Source organism: Leuciscus leuciscus (assembly GCF_965113295.1).
Source record: "Leuciscus leuciscus genome assembly, chromosome: 22".
NCBI lineage: Eukaryota > Metazoa > Chordata > Actinopteri > Cypriniformes > Leuciscidae > Leuciscus > Leuciscus leuciscus.
The window spans coordinates 24,166,754-24,193,168 of NC_138746.1; the positions used below are offsets into that span (position 1 = coordinate 24,166,754).

Genomic DNA, 26,415 nt, shown 5'->3' on the forward strand with positions numbered 1-26,415 from the left:
GTATTTATTTTTAACTTATTTACTTATTAAAATAATTAAGTAATAAATAATTATTTAAGTACGGTCACATATCTACTTAGGGCGTTTTTCCACTGGGTTCGTTTGCTGCGGTCCGAACCCGAGTGCGCTAGTTCCCGGCGCCCCCCGCAGCGTTGGTCTGGTTTCACACTCAATTAGTTGTATCGAACCCAGGTGCGTTTGCAGTGATCTTACGTCATCGCAAACGCACACGGAAAACGCATGGAGAATACAACTCGACTGAGCATAGCTGTAATTTGTCTGTTTTTTTGGTGCTATTATGCACAACATAGTGACAGACAACTACGTTTATGTTCATTACATGGTGTAATTCAGCACATATCCAGGGGACGCCGTGTTTCTGGTGCTCGCAGAAGATTTTTCACTGATGCGACAGTGATACGCATGCGCAGGATACTATACTTCCTGAACAAGCACGCACCCGAGTCCGTGTTGCTTGCACATTAACGCGAACCGCGCCACGGTTCGGGAGCAACCGAGCTCAGACCACCTCCTCCAGGTAGTCTCGGGTTCGGTACTCTAGTGCGCACCCGGGTCCGATGACAGCGTTCACATTAGCGATTTTTCATGCGAACCGTGCCCCGGTCCGCACTAAACTGCCAGTGTGAAAGCGCCCTAAGTCACGATCCTCTGCACTTCATTTCCTAGCATCCCTCCTGGTCCCCACCTGCACGTCATCTCCAATCACACACACACACACACACACACACACACACACACACACACACACACACACACACACACACACACACACACACACACACACACACACACACACACACACACACACACACACACACCTGCGTGTCATCACCCTCATCACTGCCACTACAAATGCACACTCCTCACCACAGTGCATTGTCTGACCTGACAGCAATCGCCCTGTCTCCATTAAGATTATCCTTTGGATTCCACTATCCTGCTTACCTCATCACTGCACCTTTATATTATCAATAAATCACTATTCACCATCCATCTTCCTTTCCTATGTCTGAATACTGTAACAAGTATATTATCATATTTAATATACTTAATATACATACGTTTGTCATATTTTTCAAGTTAAAAGTTTGTCTCTGGAAAAAGGGTAAAATGGTAAAGTTTTTAAAAAGTGCCTGAAGTTGCAGAAATATTCACTTGCATCATGAATTGTGTTCTGACTCTTTTTGCAATGCAACAATTGTGAAACTCCAGGTTGTTCAGCTTCTGAGTTTGCATACGTGTACAGTATAAAGTCCTCAGCATATAATGGCTTATTGCAACATCTCAGTCCGTTTTTTTACAGGCTGGAAAGGCAGTCTGATGAGCTCAACAGATAAGCTCTTTCCCACCAGAGACGGCACTGTCTACCCATCCACTGCCCCATTCCCTTGGGTTTCCTCCAATTCGGAGAGAGTGATTACACAGGTAGCGGCAGCCCAATGAGCTGGAACCTCCTTTCTTGTTCCAGGCAGCCCAAGGGATCGATAGCAGGAGGAGAGGGCCTTAACATCAGTGGAGAGGGCTCACATTACACCTCTCAGATTACATCTCTCTCATCTAATCAATCAGCAACGCCTGTTCAAGCAGCCAGCTGTCCTCCTCCTCCTTCTTCCGCAACCTCATTCTCTTGCCGTCTCCCCCCTTTTCCATTTTTGTCACAGGGTGAGACAAAGGTATCTTTACTCAGTCTCCCGTCACACCACACTGTTATCACACCCAGAAAATGGGTCACTGAGCATCCTCCCCAACCTGAGCTCTCACATGCCCCATCCTCACCGTCTGTAGTAAATAGCCACACTGTCAGCAGTCCTGCACTCGCCTGCACTAAATCACTGACTTATCCAACCGCTGGCCACGTCCTAAAAATCTCCTTAAGAGTGCTGACGAGCAAACAGAGCTCAGGTGAAAGCCCAGTCGAGTGATGTAGCGAGGCCGGAGCCGGCCTGACTGTAAGATAAAGGGTGTGTAATCACAGCAGGCCAGACCTGTGTGCTCCTGAGCGGTAAAGGAGATAAGAAAACACACTTAGTGGGAAGAAAAAAGCAGGGAGCGCTGTGTCGATGGCGCAGTATGTGTGCGGACTGGAGCGGCAGATATTTCCCCTCCTCCCTCAAAGTGTTCTGTAATCACTCCGCTCAAGCTCCATTTTAGGTTTTCCTCTCCTCGTCACAACACGTTTAAAGGTCAGAAATCTGGGTTACACTTGTCCACTATATACATTCTACTAACTATAAGTAACTTTGCAACTACATGTCAACTAACTCTCATGGAGTATTAGTAGACTGTAGTAGAGGTAGGTGTTAGGGTTAGTAGAATAAGTTGACATGTAATTGCAAAGTTACTCATAGTCAGTAGAATGTCTGTTGGGGGAGCATCAAAATAAATTGTTAGCAGATATTAAGCAGAGAGTCTACTAATACTTTAATGGCTCGTTGACATGTAGTTTCAAAGTTACCTATAGTTAGTAGAATGTCTAGCCATCGAAATAAAGTGTTACCGAAATCTGTTGCCATTTTCAAACCCCCTGGATGGAAACACTGACATAATTTTTATGCAACATTTGTATTTTTATATAATATTTAACAGACTACACACCTGAAAAGAGAGAGTATTTGGGTTTCCATCCACATATTTTTATGCTAATTCTTTTTTTAATTTAGCATAAAAAAAAAACAAGTTTTGTTTTTGTCGGTGGTTACTGCATGTAATTTATTATGTTTAATAAAAAAAAAAAAATCAATTTCCATTGCTATTTTGGACCAGATGCTATTACTTTATTAACTATCGGATTATGGCCTGTTAAATTGATATGCACAGCTGTATCAGCGCAATCCTGGAGCAACCACTTCTACATTTCCACTCTGTTCATAGACTCTATAGTGGGTGGAGATGGGATCTGGTAAAGAGGATGTGCTTTCACCACCTAAACAAGTTTAACTCTTCTTGACTTTCACCTGCAGCACAACTGGCAATCCAACAACCGAAGTTTATAGTTAGCTAGTCAGATCCATTTTCACCTACTGCTATGATGGAGAACATTAGAGGGAGGGAATGTTATAGATGAGTTGGTGTCTGCAACTGCAGGAGAAAATGAACTGAAATCGGACCGCTTAATGTCTGTTTTGCAGACCACAAGTACCTTAGGTAACATACTTAAAATGCAACTCTGAGCACAATGGATCCTGCTGGAAGGAAAATCACAAATTAGGTCTCTTTAGTGTAGCAGTTGTTTCTTATAGACACCACTGAGATTAAATAAGCAAATATGCTTTAATATCCTGCTTCTCAAAATTTCCTCTATATTTTCTAGTCTATACCAACATATATCATAAATATTAATATAATAAAATGAATATGGATATGGATATATCAATATAAAAATATGCATACTATTTTTTTTTTTTTTTTTTTGTAAAGTGTAATTCTTTAAAAAATCTTAAAAAATAAAATAATTGGAATGTATCTTTTCAATGAAGTGGAAAAAAAACTACTTTTGCCAGGAACTGAGACTACTGTACTAATACACTATTTTTCAAAGGCTTGTGGTCAATATGATTTGTGTCAGGGTTATGTTTGTTTTGCCTTTGTGTTTTTTGATTTTGTCTTCTGTGTTAGTTTGCCTTTGACCCAGTTTCCCCCCACGAATTCCATTTATTCATCCGATTCACCTGTGTCTTGTTAATCACCTCATTAATTATCTCGTTTGCTCCTCGGTTTGCCTGTGTATGTCCTCGGTTTGCCTGTGTATGTCCTCAATCTGGGTTTTTTCCTGCATTGATATGCATTTAGGTGTACGTGGTTATGCTATTCTCCTGTTCATTGTGATTGATGGTAAAATTATTTAATTTGACTTTATTCGTACACTTCCTTCTCAGCCACACACTGTGACAATTTGTCAGAGTTTTTCAGAAATATGTTTTTGAAATTAGTCTCTTATGCTCCTCGCGTTTACATTTATTTGATCAAAATTACATAAAAAAATAACAGCAATATTGTGAAATATTATTACAATAACTTCATTACAATTTTTTTAAATAACTTTTCTATTATAAAATGTTTATACTGTTTAAAAATAAATTATTATACAATTTTCAGCAGTCATTACTGAAGTCTTCACTGTCACATGATCCTTCAGAAATCATTCAATATGCTGATTTCTTATCAATGGTGAAAATATATTTTTACAGTTTTTATTCAAAGGCACACTATGCAGTTTCTGTTTTTCTCAAACAGCGACCCCTAGAGTTGCTGTGGAGTACTTGTATTTAACGTTACTGTCGTAAATACCACTCACGCAGAGCCGTCCCTGCACTCTTCCGACCGCGCTGACGTATATGACATCGTGCCGTAAAGCAAGTCATGATTCTCGCAAGATTTGGCGGGGTGCCACTCTCAAACTTGCATTGCTGGTTTTGCGGGATGATTCGCCCTACTACCAGTTCGTTTACCATCAAAATGATTTCGAAGCTGTTATATTAAGGTACAAATCTTGCATAGTGTGCCTTTAATAATATTTACAGTTGTGCTTTCTGAGATCCAGTTTGCTGTTATTCCGCTTAATTACAAATTGACCTTGCTCATTCTGTGCACACAAAAAACTGAAACATTCTAATTAGTCAAACTCAGAGCCTTCAGTAATGTGTATGGAGCTCTAATTGTCTCTTAACACTTGTCTCATCTGTTTCTATTTTTATGTCTCCTAAGAGGGAGAAATGTGTGAGTTTGAATCCATCTCTGTGTGGTCGATGCAATTTGGCTGACGTGTTCTGGTGGAGTTAAAGTTGGGGTGTGAGTGCTATGGCTCAGAAGAGTCAGTGTGACGCTACAGAAAATGATGGCCCGAGCCTCGGTGGCAGAAAGAGAGTGGCATAATGCTTTTAGAGGACGCAGTGGGAGTGGGCAGCAGATGCAAAACCAGGCAGTCTTCCTCCAGCGGTGCAGTCTTCCTCCAGCGGTGCACCCTAGAGCTCTAAAGAGGGCGACACTGGCCAGTGGCGGGTAAGCACTGCTAACACATCCTGTCAGCACAGCCTGACGTGACCCTGTACCACAAGCTCCCTGGTCACGATGCAGTGAGACTATTACTGGCCACCAACTGCGTTTCAGACACAAGTGGAGCAGACAGACTCTGGTTGGGGTAAAAGCCAGTGAATATGATTGGCTAAAACCTTCATCTCTGTAGGTATCATCTGTCTGTGGCTGATGATGATGACAACCTGTCTGCATTGGTCAGAGGTCAATACTGGGGACACTGAGTTACTGCATCATCCACTTTGGGAAATCACAGCCGGAAGGATGCGCAGACAATCACAGGGTTCCTTGAAGATATAAGAGCACAGCTTGAATCAAACTGCTACTCCTTATCGGCCATATCATTATCCCTAAATTTGGAGTGTGCTAAATGTGCACTGAACAGACACCAATTTAGACCCTAAATGTAGGTCTGGGTAGATGACCTTGTTGAGTGGCTATATTGCACTATATATAAAAAAAATGTTTTGCTTTTTATTGACGGCTAATATATTAAAAGTGAGTATTATTATACGTTCATTTCATTAAAGATTTTAGATTTTATTTATAAAATTCTATAATAATAAAATGTAAAATATTACATGTTTTATATTTTTATAAATATTACATTATTGTAATTAAAGGGTTAGTTCACCCTAAAACGAAAAAGTCTTAATTTACTCACCCTGGTTTTGTTCTAATGCCGTATGTCCTTCTTTCTTTTTCAGATCACATGAGCGTTCATCAGACTCTATCAGCGGCGCAGTTCACTCCAGCTCTCACAGAAAATGCACACAAGTTCTGAGAAATCAAGACTAAGAAAAACGCGACATATAATACAATCTATGTACCTTCTGAATATATATTGCCGTAACAAGTTGTTGTATAATTTCACATATGTCAACAGTCATTCTGACCGTCATCTGAAAGCCGGAATCCCGGTCCGGAGACATTCAATTCAGAGAAGAAAGCACACAGATGCCTTTTTTTGTGATTTCTAGCTGTTTCATGGTGTGTTCTTGTTCATCTTGATTTCTCAAAACTTGTGTGCTTTTTCTGGGCGAGACAAAGTGAACTGCTGCGCTAATAGAGTCTCAAGTTGCACAGTCGGCCAAGGTCAGGATTTGCATTAAATAATACTATACATTTCAGGGTTTTTTTTACCAAACCCTATTGTGTACCCACAGAACACTTGGGGATATATGACATGCGTTGCATGGGACCATTCTATGATACTTTTTTTTTTTTAAGTTTGATGCTGGTCGCTATTCACTGCCATTATATTGACGAGCGACAGCGGGACATTTAAAAATGTAAATAACTCAGAAAAGACGTCAATGAATGCACACGTGTCACCTCATCCACAAATGCACATCTTCTTTGTTGCATGTGCAAATTATGATACACAAATACAAAAGAAAACATTTGTATTTACAAAAACGTCTCTATTTGTACAAATTGCTACACATTCATTTCTGAATTTTGCACACGGAAGAAGGCATTTGGTTGTGGATAGTAAAACATCTGCAACATTTATCAAGTGCATGGATAATTGTGCATGCATGTGTTAATCGTTTTGAGACTAAAGTTTAACATGCATATGTTTTTAATGTATATCCTAGCAGCATTTGGACAGAAAGTAAACAGTCAGGAATCTCACAACACTCAACTAGTATCTCACAAATCTAGTGCACACCAATGTCTTCGCTCCCATTGGTAGAAGTGTTTCTTCTAATTAGCATAGGGTTAAAGTTTTTTTTGCATCCCATCAAGAGGAGCTGTCAATCATGTCACTGGAAATTGCCATCTCTCGCTGAAAATGAATGAAGTGTTGTTGCTACAGATCTCTCTGTGTGTGAACTCCCCATCAGCTGTCCTACAGTGTCACCTTGAAACCAAACTCAGAAATAACAGAGAGGCTAAATGCTGCTCATGCAGAAGAGATGCTGATATTTAAGTGCGCTGAACCGAAAATGCACCGTCTGCGTGGCCACCTGAAACCACTTGATTACTTCCATCGTGATTTGAACCAGGTAGATCAATGAGAAAAAAAAAAAAAGAAAAGAAAAAAAGCGAATTTCACTCATCACTAGATTTTAAAGGAGCTAGTTCACTCAAAAATGAAAGTTTTATCATTATGTTCTCACTGAATTTGTTTCAAGAAAATAACAAAATAACATATAGTATGATGAAAACAACTTTCCTTTTTGGATGAATTTGAATGAATTGCAGTAGTGACAGGTGAAAATGTAACATTGGATTGAGAGCTCATTCCACATACGGGCTACAGCGGGGGGTGCCTGGGTGTGTGACAGCTCTCTCCGCCCACTAAAGCAGGACGTCTCTCTGATGTTCCCTTCCTGCTCTTCAGATAGATAATTATAGCCGTCAGAGTTTGGACTGTCATTGCTGCTTTTCACGGAATGCTTGATTGTGTAATACAAGACTGAACAGTGGAAAAGATGAGGAAAGAGAGGAGAAACAGTCCTGAAGTTAGTGCATCCATCAACAAACTGCTGTCTATGCAGAGAGAAGACAGGCTGAGTGTTTAATCTGCACATTGGTGTCCAATTCCACATTTTTCACCATAAATCAAGAAGCAATAATGTCTAAATTCAGTGGGCATTTCTGGTGAAAGGACTAAAGAGAGAGAGAGAGAGAGAGAGAGAGAGAGAGAGAGAGGGAGGGAGAGGCAGGCAGGCAGGCATATCTTCGATCTTTTATTGCTCACTTGACAAATTTGCAATGAGATTTTGCAAATGATCTTAATAATTATGATAATGACTTCACAGATGAGCTTTAATTCCCTAGAGAAAGAGAGAGAGAGAGAGAGAGAGAGAGAGAGAGAGAGAGAGAGAGAGAGAGAGAGACTACAACTTTACAATACTGAATCTTTCTTTTTTTCAAGCTTTCATTGCTGAACTTAAAGCATATCTTCGATCTTTTTTTGCTCACTTGACAAATTTGCCATGCGATTTTGCAAATGATCTTAATAATTATGATAATGACTTCACAGATGAGCTTTAATTCCCTCAAGTTTCAGAGCTTTATTTAATAGACATCATTAGATATGGAGCTGCTCCTTTTCCCAATTATGAACCATTGATTATTATAGCTGTAATTTTTATTTTGTTTTAGTTTGTATCATGATTGTAGTTTTAGTTAGTTTTATGGTGCTGAAGTATGGTGCTTCCACATTTATTGACCAATTATTATTATTAATATTATTATTTGTATTCTTTTTTTTTTTGTATTTTTGAATTTGGGTTTTAGTTTTAGTTAGTTTTTATGATGCACAAGTAGTTTTTATTTATATTAAAACTACTATTTTTAGATTTTATGTAATTGAGGGTTTCCACCTTTATTGAACACTTTTTTTATTTATTTATTTTATTTATTTAAGTTTATGGCTTTTATTTTGTGTATAGTTTTTTGAAAATATTTTGTATGTCTTACTTTTGCTTTTACATTTCCGTATTACATTTCTATGACTTTTTTGAACTTTCGATTTATTTTTGATTACAGGATAATTTTTTTTTTTTAAGTTGTTAAAATAAAAGATTTTCTACTTATGATTATACAGTACACAACCTTTTTTCCCCCATGGATGCATCATGCATGACACCAAATTACCTTTTTTGAAATTCAAATTCAGTTTTAAGCATCCTGTACACGGCACCACAGCATACTGCAGTCAATGAATTGTGCTATAAATGTGCCATTGCTAAATGTTTAGCAGTTAATTGTAACTTCTGTAACTCTGGACATTTATGATTCAGCAACTTTGACTGGTTTCACTAAGGTCAGTCTCAGACAGCCCACAGAAAACAATGCTCACTGATTTACCAAAATTAACCTTTTAAGTACAAGATCGACACCAGACACAAACAGTTATGCATAATGCAGGTTTATCTTACAGTTGCATTAGTTAATTTTTTTTCTTTTTCTTTCTGACTTTGTGACTCAAATTTGTAGCTTTTAGGTTCGAAACAAAGGAAAAATTGGCATATGTTGTGCTTTTGTTTGTAATAAAGGTTAATTCATATTTCCATTTCAAATATGACCTGTTTTAATAAAAATATGGCCTTATTTAAATAAAATGTAAATAAACAAAGCATGTTAATGAAGATAGCAAGACAGACAGATGCTAAATTAGATGCTAATTGCATTTCATTGGCTGTACAATGACAATAATGTTGAATCTAATCTATTCTATATGGATAACTTTTATGGTATTTTAAAGGACCTTTTTTTGTGTGTCCTTTTGAAGCTTGGCAGTGTATATCATTGTCCACTCTTTGAATGGACATTCAGAATGTAATCTATTGTGTTCCCCAGAAAAAAGAAAATCATAAATTTTTCAAACATCATGAGGGTGAGCGAATTATGAAGAATTATGACATGTTTGGGTAAACTATGTATAAAAACTAAACTATGCGCTTTACCAAAACACTGTAACAGTTCAGACTATATGCTAATGTTCACTACTCTCCTCTGGGGACAATATCTCCCAGCATGCTGGCAATTTCAAATCAAAATGTTTTTTTGTTTTTTTGGGGGGATGTTTCTGCCCTACTGGTGTTTTAAATACACCAGAGATCATTCTCAAGAGACTGGTTCCCTTAGTAGACCATCTAACAGCGTGAGAACTTCTGCCAAATGTGTCACATTGGTTCCGGCTCACAAACAAAAAAAAAACAAAAAAAGTATATAGAATTTAGTTTGGTTCTCGTCCTCCTCATTTCAGCGGGGTTCTGCCCACTACGGTAAGCAGGCTCTGGTTTTGGAACAAGAGGTGAAAACTTTCTTGGTCAAGGGGGCCAGAGAACGTGTTGCTCCACCAGAGAGAGTCCAGGTTTTACAGACGCTATTTCATCATTACTAAGAAGGATGGGGGTTGCGTCCAATTGTGCGGTCAAAAAGCTAGAGTTCAAGATGTTAACTTCAAAGGAAATCGTGACTCAAATCAGATCCGAGGACTGGTTTGTCAGTACTTCCATATATACATCCTTCAGAATCACAGGAAGGTCCTCAGGTCTGCTTTCGGGGGCGAAGCATACCATTACCGGGTTCTTCCTTTTTACCTAGCCTGTCACCTCGCACTTTCACGAAATGCGTGGATGCTGCATTGGCTCAGCCGCATATCCACGGAATTTACGTATTAAATGACATCGATGATTGGTTGATATTAGCTCATTCAGAGTACTTGGCAATTCAGCACAGAGAACCACTTTTCATGGTGTAATATGGGATTTAACGATGATGCAGCATTGGCTGTCTCCTGCACGCATCAATTCAGTCCTCTTAGTCGTGAAAGAACTGAAGCTGGAGGGTGCCCCTTCTGCTGTTAGTGGCTCCTCGTTGTCCAACTCGAGTTTAGTTTTCGGACCTGATATCCCTCCTCGACAGCTCCCCTTGGGAGATTCCGATCAGGAGGAACCTTCTATCTCAAGCGAGGAGCTCAATATTTCATCCTCGCCCAGAGTTTGGAAGCTGTGGGTATGTGGGTCCCCAACTCATAGAGGGTGGTCTCTCAACTGAGGTTATTGAGATCATTCCTCACTCCAGAGCTCCCTCCACGAGGAGACTTTATGCTTTTAAATGAGGATTGTTCTCTTCATGGTACGATATTCGTCATTTAGACCCCGTTAACTGTTAACGTTTCTTGGCAGAGTTATTTAAAGGTGTATGTGACGGCTATAGCTGCTTACCACACTCCTTTGGGTGGTGTGTCCTTGGGGAGGGACCCATTAGTATCTCGTTTCCTCTGTGGCACTTTGAGGCTCAGGCCTACAGCTCACACAAGGGTTTCCGCATGGGATTTGGCCCTAGTACTGGAGGGCTTTTGGCTGCTCCCTTTGAGCCAATCGAGGAGGTTTCAGAAGAATTTCTGACCTTGAAGGCTTTATTTCTGTTGGCCATTACATCTCTCAAAATAATTGGAGACTTACAAGCCTTTTTGGTTTCCCCTTCATGTTTGGAGTTTGCACCTGGCATGGTAAAGGCTTGTCTTCATCCTGTGCCGTGTTATGTTCCTATGGTCCCCACTAATGTGGTGCTGTAGTGCTGCAGGCCTTATGTCCTCCGCCCCTTCATATGTCAGACCAGGAGAAATTAAATCTGCTTTGCCCAGTGAGGGCACTTGGGAGAGTTGCCATGTGGCGTAAGTCTGATCAACTCTTTGTGTGCTTTGGGTCACCCAGAAAGAGGTACCCAGCTTCTAAGTAGAGAATGAGCAAGTGGGTAATTGAGGCTATCTCTCTTGCGTATGAATCAGCTGGTCAGCCTTCACCTTTGGCAGTTCGGGCCCATTCTACTAGGAGTATGGTGGCATCAAAAGCATTGTTTTCTGGGGCTTCTCTTCATGTCGTATGTGCTGCGGTGGGCTGGTCCTCTCCGCACACATTCGTCAGGTTTTATGACCTTGACCTGGGCTCCACTCCAGGCTCCCAGGTCCTGCAATCTTAGTTGTGCTCCAAACAGGATTCATACTAGACACTAGTCAGCATGGCATAGTGGGTATTCACTTTCCCATATGGTTGTAACTTACGATGCAGCGCAAGTTCCCTTGAAAAGGAATGCCTTGGTTACGACTGTAACCTCGGTTCCCTGAAGAGGGAATCAACTTCCCTGTGATCGACTTGCTTTAGCCTATCAGAAGCTGACATTGTTTGGTTCAGGAGTGCTTTAGACCTTCCTGGTCATGCCATCACCCACATATGACGTTCCATCACACCATTGGACTCATTTCGCACCATTGGACTCATTTCACACGTGCTTCAAGACTCAATCACGCGTTCCCAAAGTGTCGTAATGACGCAGCGTCTTGTTCCCTCTTTAGGAAACCAAGGTTACAGTCATAACCGAGGCGTTTCATGACTGAACTATCCATATAAGAAGAAACTATTATAGGTACGTATACATGATAGATAGGACACTGGTTGTCTAGGATAACAGTCAGTTATACAGTTTAGAGTCATTTACACAAATATATCTGACTACAGAATGCCACGGTTGACTAATAAGAATCAAGTATTCCAGAGAGCCTTATAATAATATACTGTTTGTATTGTGTATATTGATGATGTTTACAAATAATAGCCTGTTTTAGATTTATAGTTAGGTAGTTTACATTAGTTCATCAGTTAAATGGGACCTATTAATCAAAATTCACTTTTATAAGGTGTTTGAGTGTGTGTAAACAACCAGCCTATAATGGTAAAAATCCACCCAATACATAATCCCCATATATCATCAATCTCTCAGAACAAGCTGTTTCAAATTTCCCCCTACTCCTACATAAGAGTAACCCCGCCCACAACTGGTGACGATTTGCACTAGATCCCGCCCTGAGTGAGAAGCAGCAGTCCGACATTATAACCGTAAACTAAACGATACCTGCTCTATCTCCATGCAGCATATATTTTCTGGCTCTGTGAGCATCCTAATACAGTTCACAAACAAGCACCTATACAACAGTTTATAGATTAACATGACGGTACAGGCTAGTCGATAAGATGAATCAACTCCACAACAACTAAGTTACGTAAATGTATCCACTAACCATTCAGAAATGTCCATGTACAGTCTAACAGTTGCAGCCTCTTCCTGAGTCTCTTCATTTGTGTCTGACTCTGGTTTTACTCCGCTACTGGGTATTATCGACATTTTGCCTGAGAGAAATTCAGCTGTTATGTTGTTCCTGTATCCGAAGCACATGTAAAGGATCGACTGTCTTCTGAACGGGGGCGGGGCACAGCAGCTCATTTGCATTTAAAGGGACACACACAAAAACAGAGCGTTTTCCCTCACACCCAAAAAGGGGCAACTTTGACGAGCTATAATAAAAAATCTGGGTGGTCTGTGAGCTGAAACTTCACAGACACATTCTGAGGACATCAGAGATTTATATTACATCATGTGGAAATGGGCGTAATAGATCACCTTTAAATATTCTTCTTTTGTTAAGGTCTGCATTCAGTGCTTAATGCAGGTTGGCAAAGCATGTTAACTGCTGTAGACGAAAGTGGTTAGTTTTCAACAAAGAAAGTTAATATTTATGTAGTAGGAAGCTGCTTGTGTTTGGCACGGATCAGAAACGCTGTCCTCCCACAACAGTATCCTGAGCGCTGATGTACTGCAGGGGTTACATGAAAAAACAAACAAAAAAATGCTCTCCTTTTTGCTGTCTTAATGCAAAACAGACCCTTACATAAACTCTTCCTCTCCTTCATCAGAATACGCAGGGACCCGCTGCAGCGACAAGATAGGGAAACATCCTCTTTAATCAATACTCTTCCTGGCTGTCAGTGATTCCTCGTAAGAGAGGATGTAGCTCTAATTACAATTAATGATTGTAAAATAGTAGTGATTTGGATTTCAGCTGGAGTCCTCCTGTCCAATCCAGGCTCCGTTGGCATGTTAATCAATTGGTTTATTGTGAAAAGCAATTAGGGGCTGTTGTCGACTCACGTAGCTAGCAGAAACAGGCCAGCTGCCTCGAAACGAAGACGATGAAAAAGTGCCTTCACAACAGGCTCTAAACCTGACAGTTCCACTTATGAAGTGGGGTTCATTTCTGTCAGTCGTGTGTATGATTGGTTTGGTTTGGTTCAGCTACCAAATCGGACATCAGGAGACTACAACGGACAGTCCGGACTGCAGAGAGGATTATTGGTGCCACCTTGCCAACCCTCCAGGACCTGTACTCTTCCAGAGTGAGGAAGAGAGCAGGTAAAATCATCACAGACTCCACTCACCCTGGACACCCCCTGTTTGAACTGTTACCGTCAGGACGGCGACACAGATCACTGGCCACAAGAACATCCAGGCACAGGAACAGTTTCTTTCCACAGGCCATTTCCCTTCTGAACACTTAACATGCCCCCCAATGCATATGCCTGTAAGTGCAATACTCCCACTGTCTAGTGCAATATTCTATTCTCTAAGTCAGGTGATATTTATATTTATATTATTCATACTACTCAAAATACTGTAAATATGTTCATAATCTGTAACATGCACTAGACTCCCACTGTCTAGTGTAATATTCTCTAACTCAGGTGATATTTATATTTATATTATAATTCATATTACTCAACATACTGTAAATATGTTCATAATCTGTAAATGTTTATTCAGACTAAACCCAACTGTGACCCCTTTTTTGACTTTTTATACTATTTTTATTTTTTTTATATATTTTATTCTTAGAATTTGTATTACTATGTTTCTTGTTGTATTTGTATTTGTATATGTGCACTGGAAGCTTCAGTACCAAGAAAAATTCCTTGTGGGTGCAAGCACACTTGGCAATAAAGCTCTTTCTGATTCTGATTCTGATTCTGATGATTGGACAAACAGTGGGAGCTCTATTACTTCCTCCCTCCCCCCTCTCTCTCTCTCTCTCTCTCTCTCTCTCTCTCTCTCTCTCTCTCTCTCTCTCTGCTTTCTCTTCTAATTCATTCTTATTTCATTAACAATTTGATGGGCATATCCTGCTTGAGGCAGTTGGGTGGATTTGGAGGCAAACGGGGTGGCAGATCAACTAAACAGCGATGCCTGATGCACAGAGGGATCTGCCAGACGGAAACAAGAAGTGACTTTAATTGTTTCTAAGTGCTCACAGGTGGCAATGTTTACCCACCTCTATCTGAATAGAAAACATCATGTTATTTGAACCTGGTTAAATTACCAACATGACTTTCCCTGCTGGTTCAGGCTGTTGTTTAGCCCACATGTTTACCAGCAAACATTAGCTGGTGAAGCTGGCCGACAAAAAGTCCTGCTGGATAACCCTATAACCTTATAAAGCTCACTGTTTCATATTTGATGCACATTTCGAGGGCCTCTAAATTATTAAATGAGCAAAACTTTGCTGAAAAACCTGTTGTTTACATTCTTCTACATGCTTTCTTTTGTTTGATTGATATTTCATACATTTTAGCAAGTAAAATGCCTTTCAGCATAATTGTAAAAACATCCAAATTCAGGTCGTGGTACACGTCTTTTTCCTGTGAAATCTCTACTGGTTTTTTATCAAGTATACTTTAGAATAACTTTTATATTGTTTGTATTTCAACATGAACCCTAACTGGACTGAATTGTTCCACCCAAAATTAAAATTACAGAGCTTTTGTCATAAAACTAAGCAAAACATTTTATAAAAATAAAATAAAATAATAATCCACTGGTTTTATGTCAATAACAATTAATGTATAAAATCATTGATGTGACACCATTTTTTTTTTTTTTTTTTTTGTTCTTTTGGGAACTTGACAGACATGGTTATGGAAACAACCTGGACAAATATTCTTCAGAACCTCTCCTTTAAAAAAACAAAAAAACAAAAAAAAAACAGCTTATGGGTTTTGAATGGCATGAATAATATAATTACAGCATATTTATTTTTGTGTGGACTTTAAGAAAGCAAATGGGGAAGCCAAACCATTGTTCTTAGTAGGGAGCTGTGCTCTGAGTTCAAAGAAAGACTGAGAAACTGATGTTTTAATATGGTAGTCTTAAGTGAGAGCTTTTTAATCACAGATATCCCACCGGTTAGCAGCACACGTAACGGAATCCTGCATGATTAGTCTGTGCAGTGTGGAAAGTTATGGCAGTATCTCAGTGATTTCTATTGAACAGGCAGCAGACCTGAGCGGCTGTGATAACCGAGACCAGTGATGCTCCCGCTGAGGACAGAAGCAGTAAATGGTTATGCATAAGAAATATGACTGATAAGCTGATCTCAGAGAAGACTTGAGGGATGAAAAGAGAGAGGCTGTCCACAATCGCCACCTATAATCTTAAATAGGGCCATATTTGAGGGTATAGCCATTTGTAGGAGTGTCCGAAACCATAGTGGACGTTGTCCAGAGTGCACTCTTTCAATCCCACAATGCATTGCAATAATGAGTATACAACTGATGTACGCTCAATGGCAAGAGAATAGACATAATGCACTGATGCATGATGGTCGCAGCTGAATCATCCATCCATCCATTTTCCAAACCGCTGGTCCAATGTGGCTACAGCGTAATATCATACAGGTATAAATTCCCTTTTAATTGATTATTAAATTGTTTAATTACGGTTTATACATGCTAGTTTCCATTACAGAGTTCAAGATAAATCTTCATCTTACTAGTGGAGCTGCCAGTTTGCTAAGTGTCCGAATTCACTCGTTTTCATTCACTTTTTCAAGTGGACTATATTGAATGGCAATAGTGGCAATAGTCCAATAATACCAGGCAATAGTGAATGAGGGTATAGCGGGCGACTTCGATCACCATTGCTGATTTCTAACACACACTCACTGTGTTCGGCGTGGACTTGCCACTGTCAGAGCAGAAATGAAAGCTGCTGCTCTCCGTATGTTTATCACATCCTTTTGCATTCATAAATAAATTGTGAAAGCTTATTTCGTCCATTAGATCGAAAGATCTCAAAAAGACAATACATTTATCCAGCTATAGACCCTCCCCTTGAAGTAATACGGCCAGAAGTGGTTGAAAGTGGACAAAAGAGACGGATTAAAACACCAGGTGTAAACGGGCATGTGTCTCCCACATGATTCAATCGACCAACACGCATATTAATTCCAGGTGTAAACAGGGCCTTGGAGAGATGTGAAGGAATCATTTAGGACAGAAAATAAATTTACACTCACTTGTTTTGGTGTTTGGAGCCCTGGAGATGTGCGTGATACTGCTCAATGGAGTTCAGGACCACTTTGCAAACGCTGCATGAGTAACTCCGGCGCAGGACTGCAACACAAAGCAAAAAAAAAAATGCAAACAGATTTCAACTTGAAAGCAGAACGGAAACATGTCGCTGCTGAAACGCTCTTAAAAATGTTTTGTCCCTTTTCTCGTTTTCTTTTGAGCATTATTGATTGCTTTTTGTCTTCAAGATTGCCTTGGCTGACAAAGAGCACAGAAATCTATATTTAATCCCTGTTGTTTTGCTTCTCTCGAACTGATGACGGGTTTGTTTGAAGACTCCATTCTCTGTCTGTCAGATGAAAATGCACCAGCTCGTAATATGGCATCTCATTCGGCAGTCTTCTTAGAATCAGAAGTATTTGCAATTTTAGCTTGCTTTTGTCTTGATGGCCTTTTGATTTGGGGGGTTATGCTTCATGATGGTCTTTTAGAGTGGAGGGGAGCCAAGTGCATCAGTCGGGAGGGAGTGAAGCAGATGTGAGCTAATTAAAGGCTTTGCAGGTGGTACCACAAATAACGAACAACGTCAGACCAAAAATAGACGGATGTGAATAATGGGAGAGAGACGTAGAACAGAAAAGCATAGAGGCTCGTTCATTACATGTGGAGAGACCATGTGTGCTCTTTCTGGGCAATATTTCTCTCAGACATCTGCAGAGTTATTTTTGATGACAGTGTTGTCTGTTCCTCGATCTGTTTCACACATTACGTCGCTGTCACACTTTTACATTACGAGCTCTGAAAACAGCTCTAAAACGAGCTCTAAAAACGTGCTTCTAAAGTCAGGTAAGGTGATTACATAAATGTGTAAGAATATATATGTAATTAGTATGCTAATCAGTCACGCTTCTTGATTTTTTTATGCATTGGTACATACATATAGTACTTGTATAACTCAGTTCTAATTTTTTGATGAGCTGCATACTTCAAAGATGCATACTTATGTGACTGCAAATTTTGCTGTTTAGTAATGTGGAAAGTTGCTACGTTGCTTGGAAACTGTAAACAGCTTAGAGTGACACATTTTGGCAAACGTATTAACAGTATCCATGCAGCATTATAGTAGCCTGGAAATCCAGACCTAAATCTGAAAGATTAATGCTCTGGCATCGACTAATGTAAATCGGCAAGCTCGAGGGGCGGCACCAAGCATGCATTTGAAAATCTCACCGCACGCAATTGGATAACACTACGACCAATCACAACAAGCCCCATACACTTAGCTACCAGCGGAGCTAACTGGTAGATTATACTCTTGCCGTATCCGGTCGGCAAAACAGCAAAAACGCCATTCTTGCAAAGGATCGATTCGAGCGCCGTCTTCTATTCCTCTTTTAGATAAAAAGCCAAGTCTACTTCGTTCATTGTAGCGGCCAAAGCCGTTTCAAACAACTGGTGTTCATCCATAGCCATCTTGCAATGTTTACTAATGACTTCGACATCACAGTGCTGTCGTCATCTGTTTAGCTCGCCTCTGGCCCGCCTATATCAGATAACCCGATGTAATTGGTGCAGCTCAGATACAAGGGCATATCTAATGAGCATCATTACTCGACGCCAGAGTAAACTCGCTGAGCAAATTCAACTTGTGCTCTCGCGAGAACTCTGGTTTTCCTTACTCTTTAGTCTTACCAGGTCTGAGGAAATGAGAGGAAACTGAGCAAATTCTGAGAGAACTGCTGAGAGATTCGACACCTGCTTTAATATTTGATGAATTTAAATATGTCATTTAACGTGGCTTTATCAAGGCCATCTAGACTTTATTCATATTTTTTATTGCCAGTGTTTTGTCAGCGTATTGATTTTTACCCAAAGCTAAAGGACAAAACATTATGACTTCCAGCCAAGTTTTAGTGCTTTCATTAGAAATTTATTTTGGAACTTGAAATACAAACACACACGCATGCATGCACACGCACGCACGCACACACGCACACACACACACACACGCACTTGTACGTTTTGGTTTACAGGGTCTCTCCATAGGCGTAATGGAAGTGTCCTTGTAACCCATTTTACGTTGTAATACAAGAATATACAAGAACACACACACATAGCCTACACACGTTCTAATGAGGCTTTCTGGATGCTTTCTGTGAGTTGAGAGTGATGTGATGCATGTTCAAAGACAGCTTGTGGTGTCAGTACACCAAACATATGGTGACAGCAAATATGTGTAATGAATCCAAAACACTATTCATAGCAAGCTATTGATATGAACAGGATGCATGGTATGGCATGACATGACTGACAAATATTCCAATAAAAATGTAACTGACACCATAAAACACACTTTTGCAGGCTGCTTTAGTCTAAGAACAGTTTTTTTTTCCAGCTAAACTCTTGCTACTTCACTATGTCTATTAATTAAGATTTAGCATTTAACTGAACAATTAAAGAGGTAAAACTGGTAGCTGAAGACTACACAAGCACCAGTTTCTTTCAAAGATTAAAAATGTAAAACTTGGCCTTCAGACTTCATAAGTAGCTTTACAGAATGCTTCTTTCAGTTAAAAAGCTCTGTGTGATGGGATTTTCTTTCATAGGACCCATGATGACCTCTTAGTGTGGTACTCATAAACAAGCCTTGGAAGACACTGTGATGGCTTCTAATCCCACTTAATTAAACCGACTGAGTTTCCAAAAGAACCACAGCGACAGACAGAAAGAGAGAGAGAGAGAGAAATGTGGCTCAGGGTATGAGATGAATGTTTACTGGGAGGAGATTAAAGTTTGCTTCTGTCTGCTGGCTTGTGGGAAAGAGGTCACACTTATTTCTGACAATAGGCTATCAATCAGTTTCTCGTCTCTTGCCCAGGAAATTGCTTCCAAATAATGAGGCACTTGTAAAATTCCACTAAATTATTAATTGTGCCCAACCAGACAGACAGAAATACTAGTAAGTGCTATTTTACTCCGGATTTGAGTATTAAATTAGAACTCAGCCAAAAGTGTGACCCTCTTTCATTAAAAATAAGAACACTTTGAAAAGTAGGTCAGAAAATACGTAAATATGATCTGAAGATTGCGTGCAGAAGTATTATCATTAGCTAAGCTGAACTGTGATGAATCCTGAGTCATTCTCTGCTGGAAATAACAGCTTATGTAGCAGTTGCTCATCTTAGGTAGTCTCCCAGACTGGTTAATTCTGGGAAATCAATACTTTAATTCAATACTTTAATTGTTTTTTTTGACATTTCAATCTATTTCTTTCAAATCAATGCTGTTATTTAGAATTTCCTATTCATCAAAAGATCAAGCAGCACAACGGTTTTCAACATTGATAATAATAAGAAATGTTTCTTGAGCAGCAAATCAGCACATTAGAATTAGAACTAATAGCTGCTGAAAATGCAGTTTTGCCATCACTGAAAATAAATTACATTTAAAAATTATCAAAATAGAAAATGGTTCAACTTTCTTTTTTCAAAAGCATGAAAAAAAAAGAGTTTTTACAGAGTTTCCAAACTAGCAAATCTAATGATCCCAAGATGATTCCCAAGATGATTACTGTGACAATTACACACATTTTATGGAGGATACATATCTGTCTTTGTTCATTAAACCCTATTTTTCATTAACAAGACCATATCAATTAAGTCATTAACTGCACTCAGTTCTATAATTCTATCGTTACTTTCAAGAGCAGAAGATTTCTTATAGTCACAACAATAATAATCAAGTGTGAATGTCAATTTTAATCCTGCCTGTCAAGGTGGATATAACGGAACAGGAAGGAGATGCTGGCTTGTCCTTGGCTTTTTACAGATTCTGTGAAGCACATAAACTGCTCTTGCAATTTTAAGCAGGGCAAATCGCTGCACTTTCAATATCTCCCTTCACGAAATGGCAGGAGGCTCTTCAGCACCGAGCTGGTATTTACATCCTAAAGCTTGTCACTCTCCCTGCTTTTTTTGTTTAGGGGGATATAAAAACCTGTTTGCAGCAGGAGAGGGCTGTGCTGTGCACCAATTTTCTCAGCAACACAATTTAGCCTCAGTTGGAAGGCAATTACACTGAAGTGTTCTCCACGAAAATAGCCAAGAGTCTGGGCCAGGATCCGCTAGCAGTCACCTCTCAGATGAGCCCTAACAATGGCTTCCTGTACCCGATGAGAAGCTCAACAGATAATGAATAGCTACATGTCAGTGAAAGCCATTCTGTTGCATTCATCCAATTGCCTTTTCCTTTTTTTTTAAATGGGACATGTGTGTTCATTGCATGTACCCTGTGTTCGTGGGCAGGCTACTAATGAGGATGATGAATGAGAGAGGACAGGATGAAAAAAGTCTTGACAGCTCCCTGAGGGACGACCAAACCAGAGCTGAGGAGATCGAGATGCTCAGGATTGTGGCTAAGAGGTAGGGCAGTGTTAAATACCTTGTCTTGCAAAACCTATCCCCAATTGGACCCCAAAGCGAGTCTGTCCTTATTTACTCATCCTGATGCTGTATATTTTCTAGTGGAATCTTTTCCATACACCGACAGGTCATTGTGACCTCTTGCCAAGCTAAAATAAATAAATAAATAAAAAAACAGCATAAAAGAACCAAGTCTTATGGACTACTTTTATGGCAATGTTATGGTTCTTTTTTAGTTTTCCCCTTGCCATGGTTAATATGAACGGTTGCATTGTGAAAAGATTTCTTCTTTTTGGTTACCTAGAAATAATAACAGCATACATTTTGGAATGAATTAAGAATTTTGGGAGTTTGTAAATATACATATCATATGATAGGAAACTAATTGTATTAATTTATTAGCATATGTACACAGTTAAACCACTTCAGTAGTTCACACATAAACTTTCGTGGAGCCGAGGTAAGTCCACTATAGGGCACTCCTCCCGACTCTTGTGCTATCTTATCATGGAGTACATTTCCCATAACCCATCGCCCGGACTTATGCTTGATTACAGTCTGTTAATTCTGCCTATATAAGCCCTGTGTGTCATTCTCGGTGAAGTCTTGTATTTGAGTTGTTGTATAAAGCTGCATTTGGATCCTCAACAGCGTCAGAGCAGTTCGTAACAATACCTCCTCTTGCATTAATTGGCTAAATTATCTGAACGTTCTCTTCCCAATCTTTGTTAATAAAGCATAATTTTCATAATTTTTTGTCCTTCAGTAAAAAACTATTTCAATCCTCCTGATGTTCTCTTGTAGCCTATTCTAGGTCGCTAGCACCTTTATTTGACACTGATACGTACGTGGCAGCTTTGCAGTTCATGCATTCTGCTTTACACGGATCCTGACCGAAAAGAAAACACAGGAATTTTCTCTGTAAATCCTCTGTGAATTTACATTTGGGCTTTTTTTTTTTTACACTGTTTGCTACTTACATCTTATCTCGCACTTGACCGTAAACTGAAGCATCGAGTCACGCTGCTGAAATTCTGTGAACATAAAGTCCGGCTAGGCAAATATTCTGACATTGAAGAGCAGTGACAGACCAATGAGGCTGAGATGAACACACACACACACACACACACACACACACACACACACACACACACACACACACACACACACACACACACACACACACACACACAGGTTTTCTGACGTGCTCTCTGCTTGGAGCCACTGCGGATTGAGGAACCCGCTGATTATAACAAGACGGGGCGAAGCCGAAGCCGGTTTCATATGTTTTGTGTGCAAAGGCAAGCGCCAGTCAATTTAAAGTATACGCTTAATGGTCCCATGCAAAACAGGGAAAACCGGACATTTTCATGAATTTATATATATAATTTTAAGACTTATACTATTTATACTATATATACTATTTTGAGACTTGTCTACATTGAATAAGTCAAAGTAAACAATATAAACCGTAATATTTGTCTTTCTGAATGGATGCATGATGATGCTATGGTATTGAAGCATCCACTGTAGAGCATTGCAACTCAATGTCTTCGCTTTGACATGTCATGCCCAATGATGACTATAGGTTGAACTGGAAAGAGACAGATCTGAGCGGTCTGCTCTCAATGTTTAGATCAGTGGTGTCCAATCCTGCTCCAGGAGGGCCACTTTTGGGAGTTTAGCTCCAAGCCCAATTAAACACAACTGAACCAATTAATCAAGGTCTTACTAGGCATGCAAGAAACTTCCAGGCAGGTGTGTTGAGGCAAGTTGCGGGTAGTAAAGGGTGCTTAAGGGGCTCATTGTTTACACTTTGGGGGGAAATAAACCCTAGCCTAGAAATCTAGACACACCCTAGCGGCAGCAACATTTATTTTGCAGCTAAGTCTAGCAGCTCTCCGTTGACTTTCGAGCTGGAAAAACCAAACTCAGGTCAGGCCAATCACATCGTGTATAGACTAGGCGGGGCGGGCTTAACATAATGACGACAGAGTTGCGACGGTTCCCTGCTACTTGAAAACAAAGAATGACTGCTGCTGCTGGCGAACAGCGGTCTTTCGAATCGGCTTTGGCCGCGACTTGGAGTTAAGCTTTTCTTTGAGAAAAGAGCAAAGAACAGCACTTAAGTCATTTTTAAAAAAGGAAGATGTGTTCGGAGTTTTGCCGACTGAATACGGCAAAAGTTTAATATACCAACTAGCCTTCTTCGTTGCTCTGATTGGTTGTAGCACTATCCTATTGCGTGCAGAGGGATTTTGAGAGACAACCGTTTATCCCGCCCCTCAGATTGTGCCGTGCCAATGGTGACATCTTGATGTAGGTCTGGCTTGCCAGGCTAGATAAACCCATGAATGGCATACTAATAGTAGTCAAAGAACAGTAAACTGGGTTAAGAGAATGCATTTTGACATACTTCACCTTTAACAGCAGATGTGATGTTTGCGAGTGAGGAACAGCTTTATGAGAGGCTTTTGTAATCAACAGCATTTCTGCTTATATTTCAATTGACATGACATTCACAGTGAAAAGCTCCTGACAAGAGCATCCTGCTGGGGAAAATGATCATCTCTTATGCAGAATGCAAGCGTCAATGTAATATTTTTGTTTTTGTTGCCTCCAGGCTTGAAAAAAAACATCAACAACTGCAGATTCCACAGGATTTTTATTGAAAAAGAAACACTATGTTTCTCAACACTATAAGCAGCGCAACAGGTTTGTGCCCCACCCCCCCCCACCCCCCCATTTTAAATGCATGACTTTATGATGGACTTTATGCAGGATTGTAAACAGTGGTTAAAAATAAGGCATGGCTTCCTGGCTTGTTCGTCCTCTGCATTGTGATTTGTGTGTTTCTATCTCTGGTAATGCAGAAGCTCAATTACCTGCTGAGTCTTGGGGGGTATCCACATGCTCTTTTTGGACAATATTCTTCACTGTGACTGATGTCTCATGAGCCCGAAGCTCTGATTACCCTTGGACTGGTCAGTTTGCTGGTATTTAAGGAAACATTAGGACAGTCTTTCTACCCTTACACATCGGTTATCTCTGTCTCCTTCTTAATAACTTCGGCATTGATGGCAACAGGGTTTTTTTCTGCACGGGATGTTCAAACTGTCTCACTTAAAATAATTGTTCCCCTCCAAGAGCCCAGTAACACTAGTCAATATGATGATGTTGTTATTATTGATGCATTGGAATTATCGTAAATACTAGTTTCCTGGTTAACATTTTTTTACACAAAAGCCCTCTCAAATCAAAAGTAGGACATTTCCGATAGCATGTGAAGGCAGCATAAGATATGGCAAGATTGAACAACATACAGTGCTAGAGTGAAGATACATAGTGAACAATGACTTAAAGGGATACTTCACCTCTGGAAAGATGAATGTGTATTTAAAATAGGTCATTTAAATGTGAAGAAATGTTTGAATTTGGAACTTTCTAGACTGAGAAAAGCCATAACATGTATTTTTGGCTTATGTGGATGAAAGACAACAACTCCCAGAATGCACTTGCTTCGCTGCCCTAGGAGGCCACTCCCAAGCCACGCCTACCGGTTAGAGAGCGCAGTTGAAAACAACAAGGATTAGCTACTAGTGAGTCTCCGTGACGAGTTTGCCGGGGATTTCGAGATCGCTCAAAATGTCCGGGATTCAGCTTTTGCGTTCTACAGTCGCCATTCATCATGTTTACTGTGGCGAGCAGGACGAGGCTGAGGGGCGCGGGAGAACGGCGCGAGGCCGGTGGCGTCATTACTGAGACGCATCGGTCTCCGAGGAGCGGGAATTTTCTTAGCAATGTTAAAACGCACATCAACCGATCACTTGTTTAGCGTTCATGTAAACACTACATTCAGATTCACCAATCGGAATGAATTCAGTTAGATTGAAACAAAAGGTGTGCATGTAAACAATGAATGGCGACTGCAGAAATCAAAAGCCGAAACGCGGACATTTTGGACGGCCGGACATGTCCGGGAAAAAGAGGATGTCCTACTAAAAAGAGGGGCCTCCCTAAAAAGAGGAGGCCCCTACTACTCAGCTTTCTCCTACTACTCAGCTTTCTCCACAGAACAAGAGCCTGCTATTTTAGCTTCCAAAGAAAGACGTCTGACACTGTGTGTACATTCTGTGAGTGAGATCCCACCCTCTATGGGCGGGTTGAACACATGCGGAACAGCTCCTCCTACTGGCTGTAGTCTTTAGCCTCTGGCCAGAAAATCCTCAGATGACGCAAAATGACGTTTTTTGCGTCATCGGAGGATTTTTTCCAGACAAAAAATACATAAATCTCTCGTCTAAAGGGGGATATGAGGGTGGAAAGCATGGTAATTCGAAAATACTACAGGTTTTCTACTAATACAAAGCTTAATGCTAAATCCTGAAGTATCCCTTTAAAAAACTTAGAACATAGTACATGAGTGGTGTGGACCATTTTTATTATGCTTTTATGGTGATTTTATGGATCTAGGCAGTATAAAATCACCATCCATGTTTTGAACATTATGGAAAACAGAAGCTTTTAATGGAACAGTTCACCCAAAATTGAAAATGTCAATATTTACCCATTCATGTTCCAACCGGATATTTTGAAAGTCAATGGGGTCCAAACAACATTGTGTGTGTGTAAATATATAAGTTGAGATGGCAATAACTTTGATCAGTGTTTTCAGGATATCATTTTATGGACAACAAATATCAAAATATCTTCTTTTGTATTCTTCTTTTAGGTCACTTTTTGTGTTTTTGAGTGAACTAAAATAGGTTTGTTAAAATATATATATATATATATAAAACAAATACAAATGACATACTTTGTATTAGTGTTGAAATTGTTTCAGTCTTTAATTTTCATGGTTATGCAGTAAGAATGTCACTGAGTAAGTATTTAAACAACTACTGAACAAAAAAAGCCTGAACCAGACTGACTTGTTCATTTCAGTAGCAGAATCGGAATCAAAGCGCTTTAAGTCTTAGTTCCTAAAGACAAGTGACAAGCCTTTTGCTAATTTGCCTTAGGGAAAGTAACCCTCAAGGCTTATGGATCTAGTTCTTGAGATGTATCCGAAGGCAATACTCGACTCGACCTTGTTGAAAACCCAGAGCAACCACTGCGATGTGACTCACAGTTTATTTGAACTGGCTTATGGGATCTGTCAAGACACCTGTATCACACACTGTATGACTAACATGTCTAGTGATTACATCAATGTGAAATATGCATTTGAAGAGCACAAAGTCACTGACAGGATTCATCTGTGGGAAGCAGAGGAAGGGGAGGTACTGTACTGTATGTGA

General features: G+C 39.9%; 1 protein-coding gene across 1 annotated transcript in view; it reads right to left on the bottom strand.

The window, feature by feature from the left end:
- LOC309487010 (zinc finger matrin-type protein 4) overlaps nucleotides 1-26,415 on the bottom strand; it is a 107,518-nt gene that overhangs the window by 13,770 nt on the left and 67,333 nt on the right. The window contains exon 6 of the mRNA XM_082154555.1: nucleotides 16,700-16,796. Coding sequence (XP_082010681.1) covers nucleotides 16,700-16,796 — 97 coding nt within the window. The remainder of the gene's footprint in view (nucleotides 1-16,699; nucleotides 16,797-26,415) is intronic.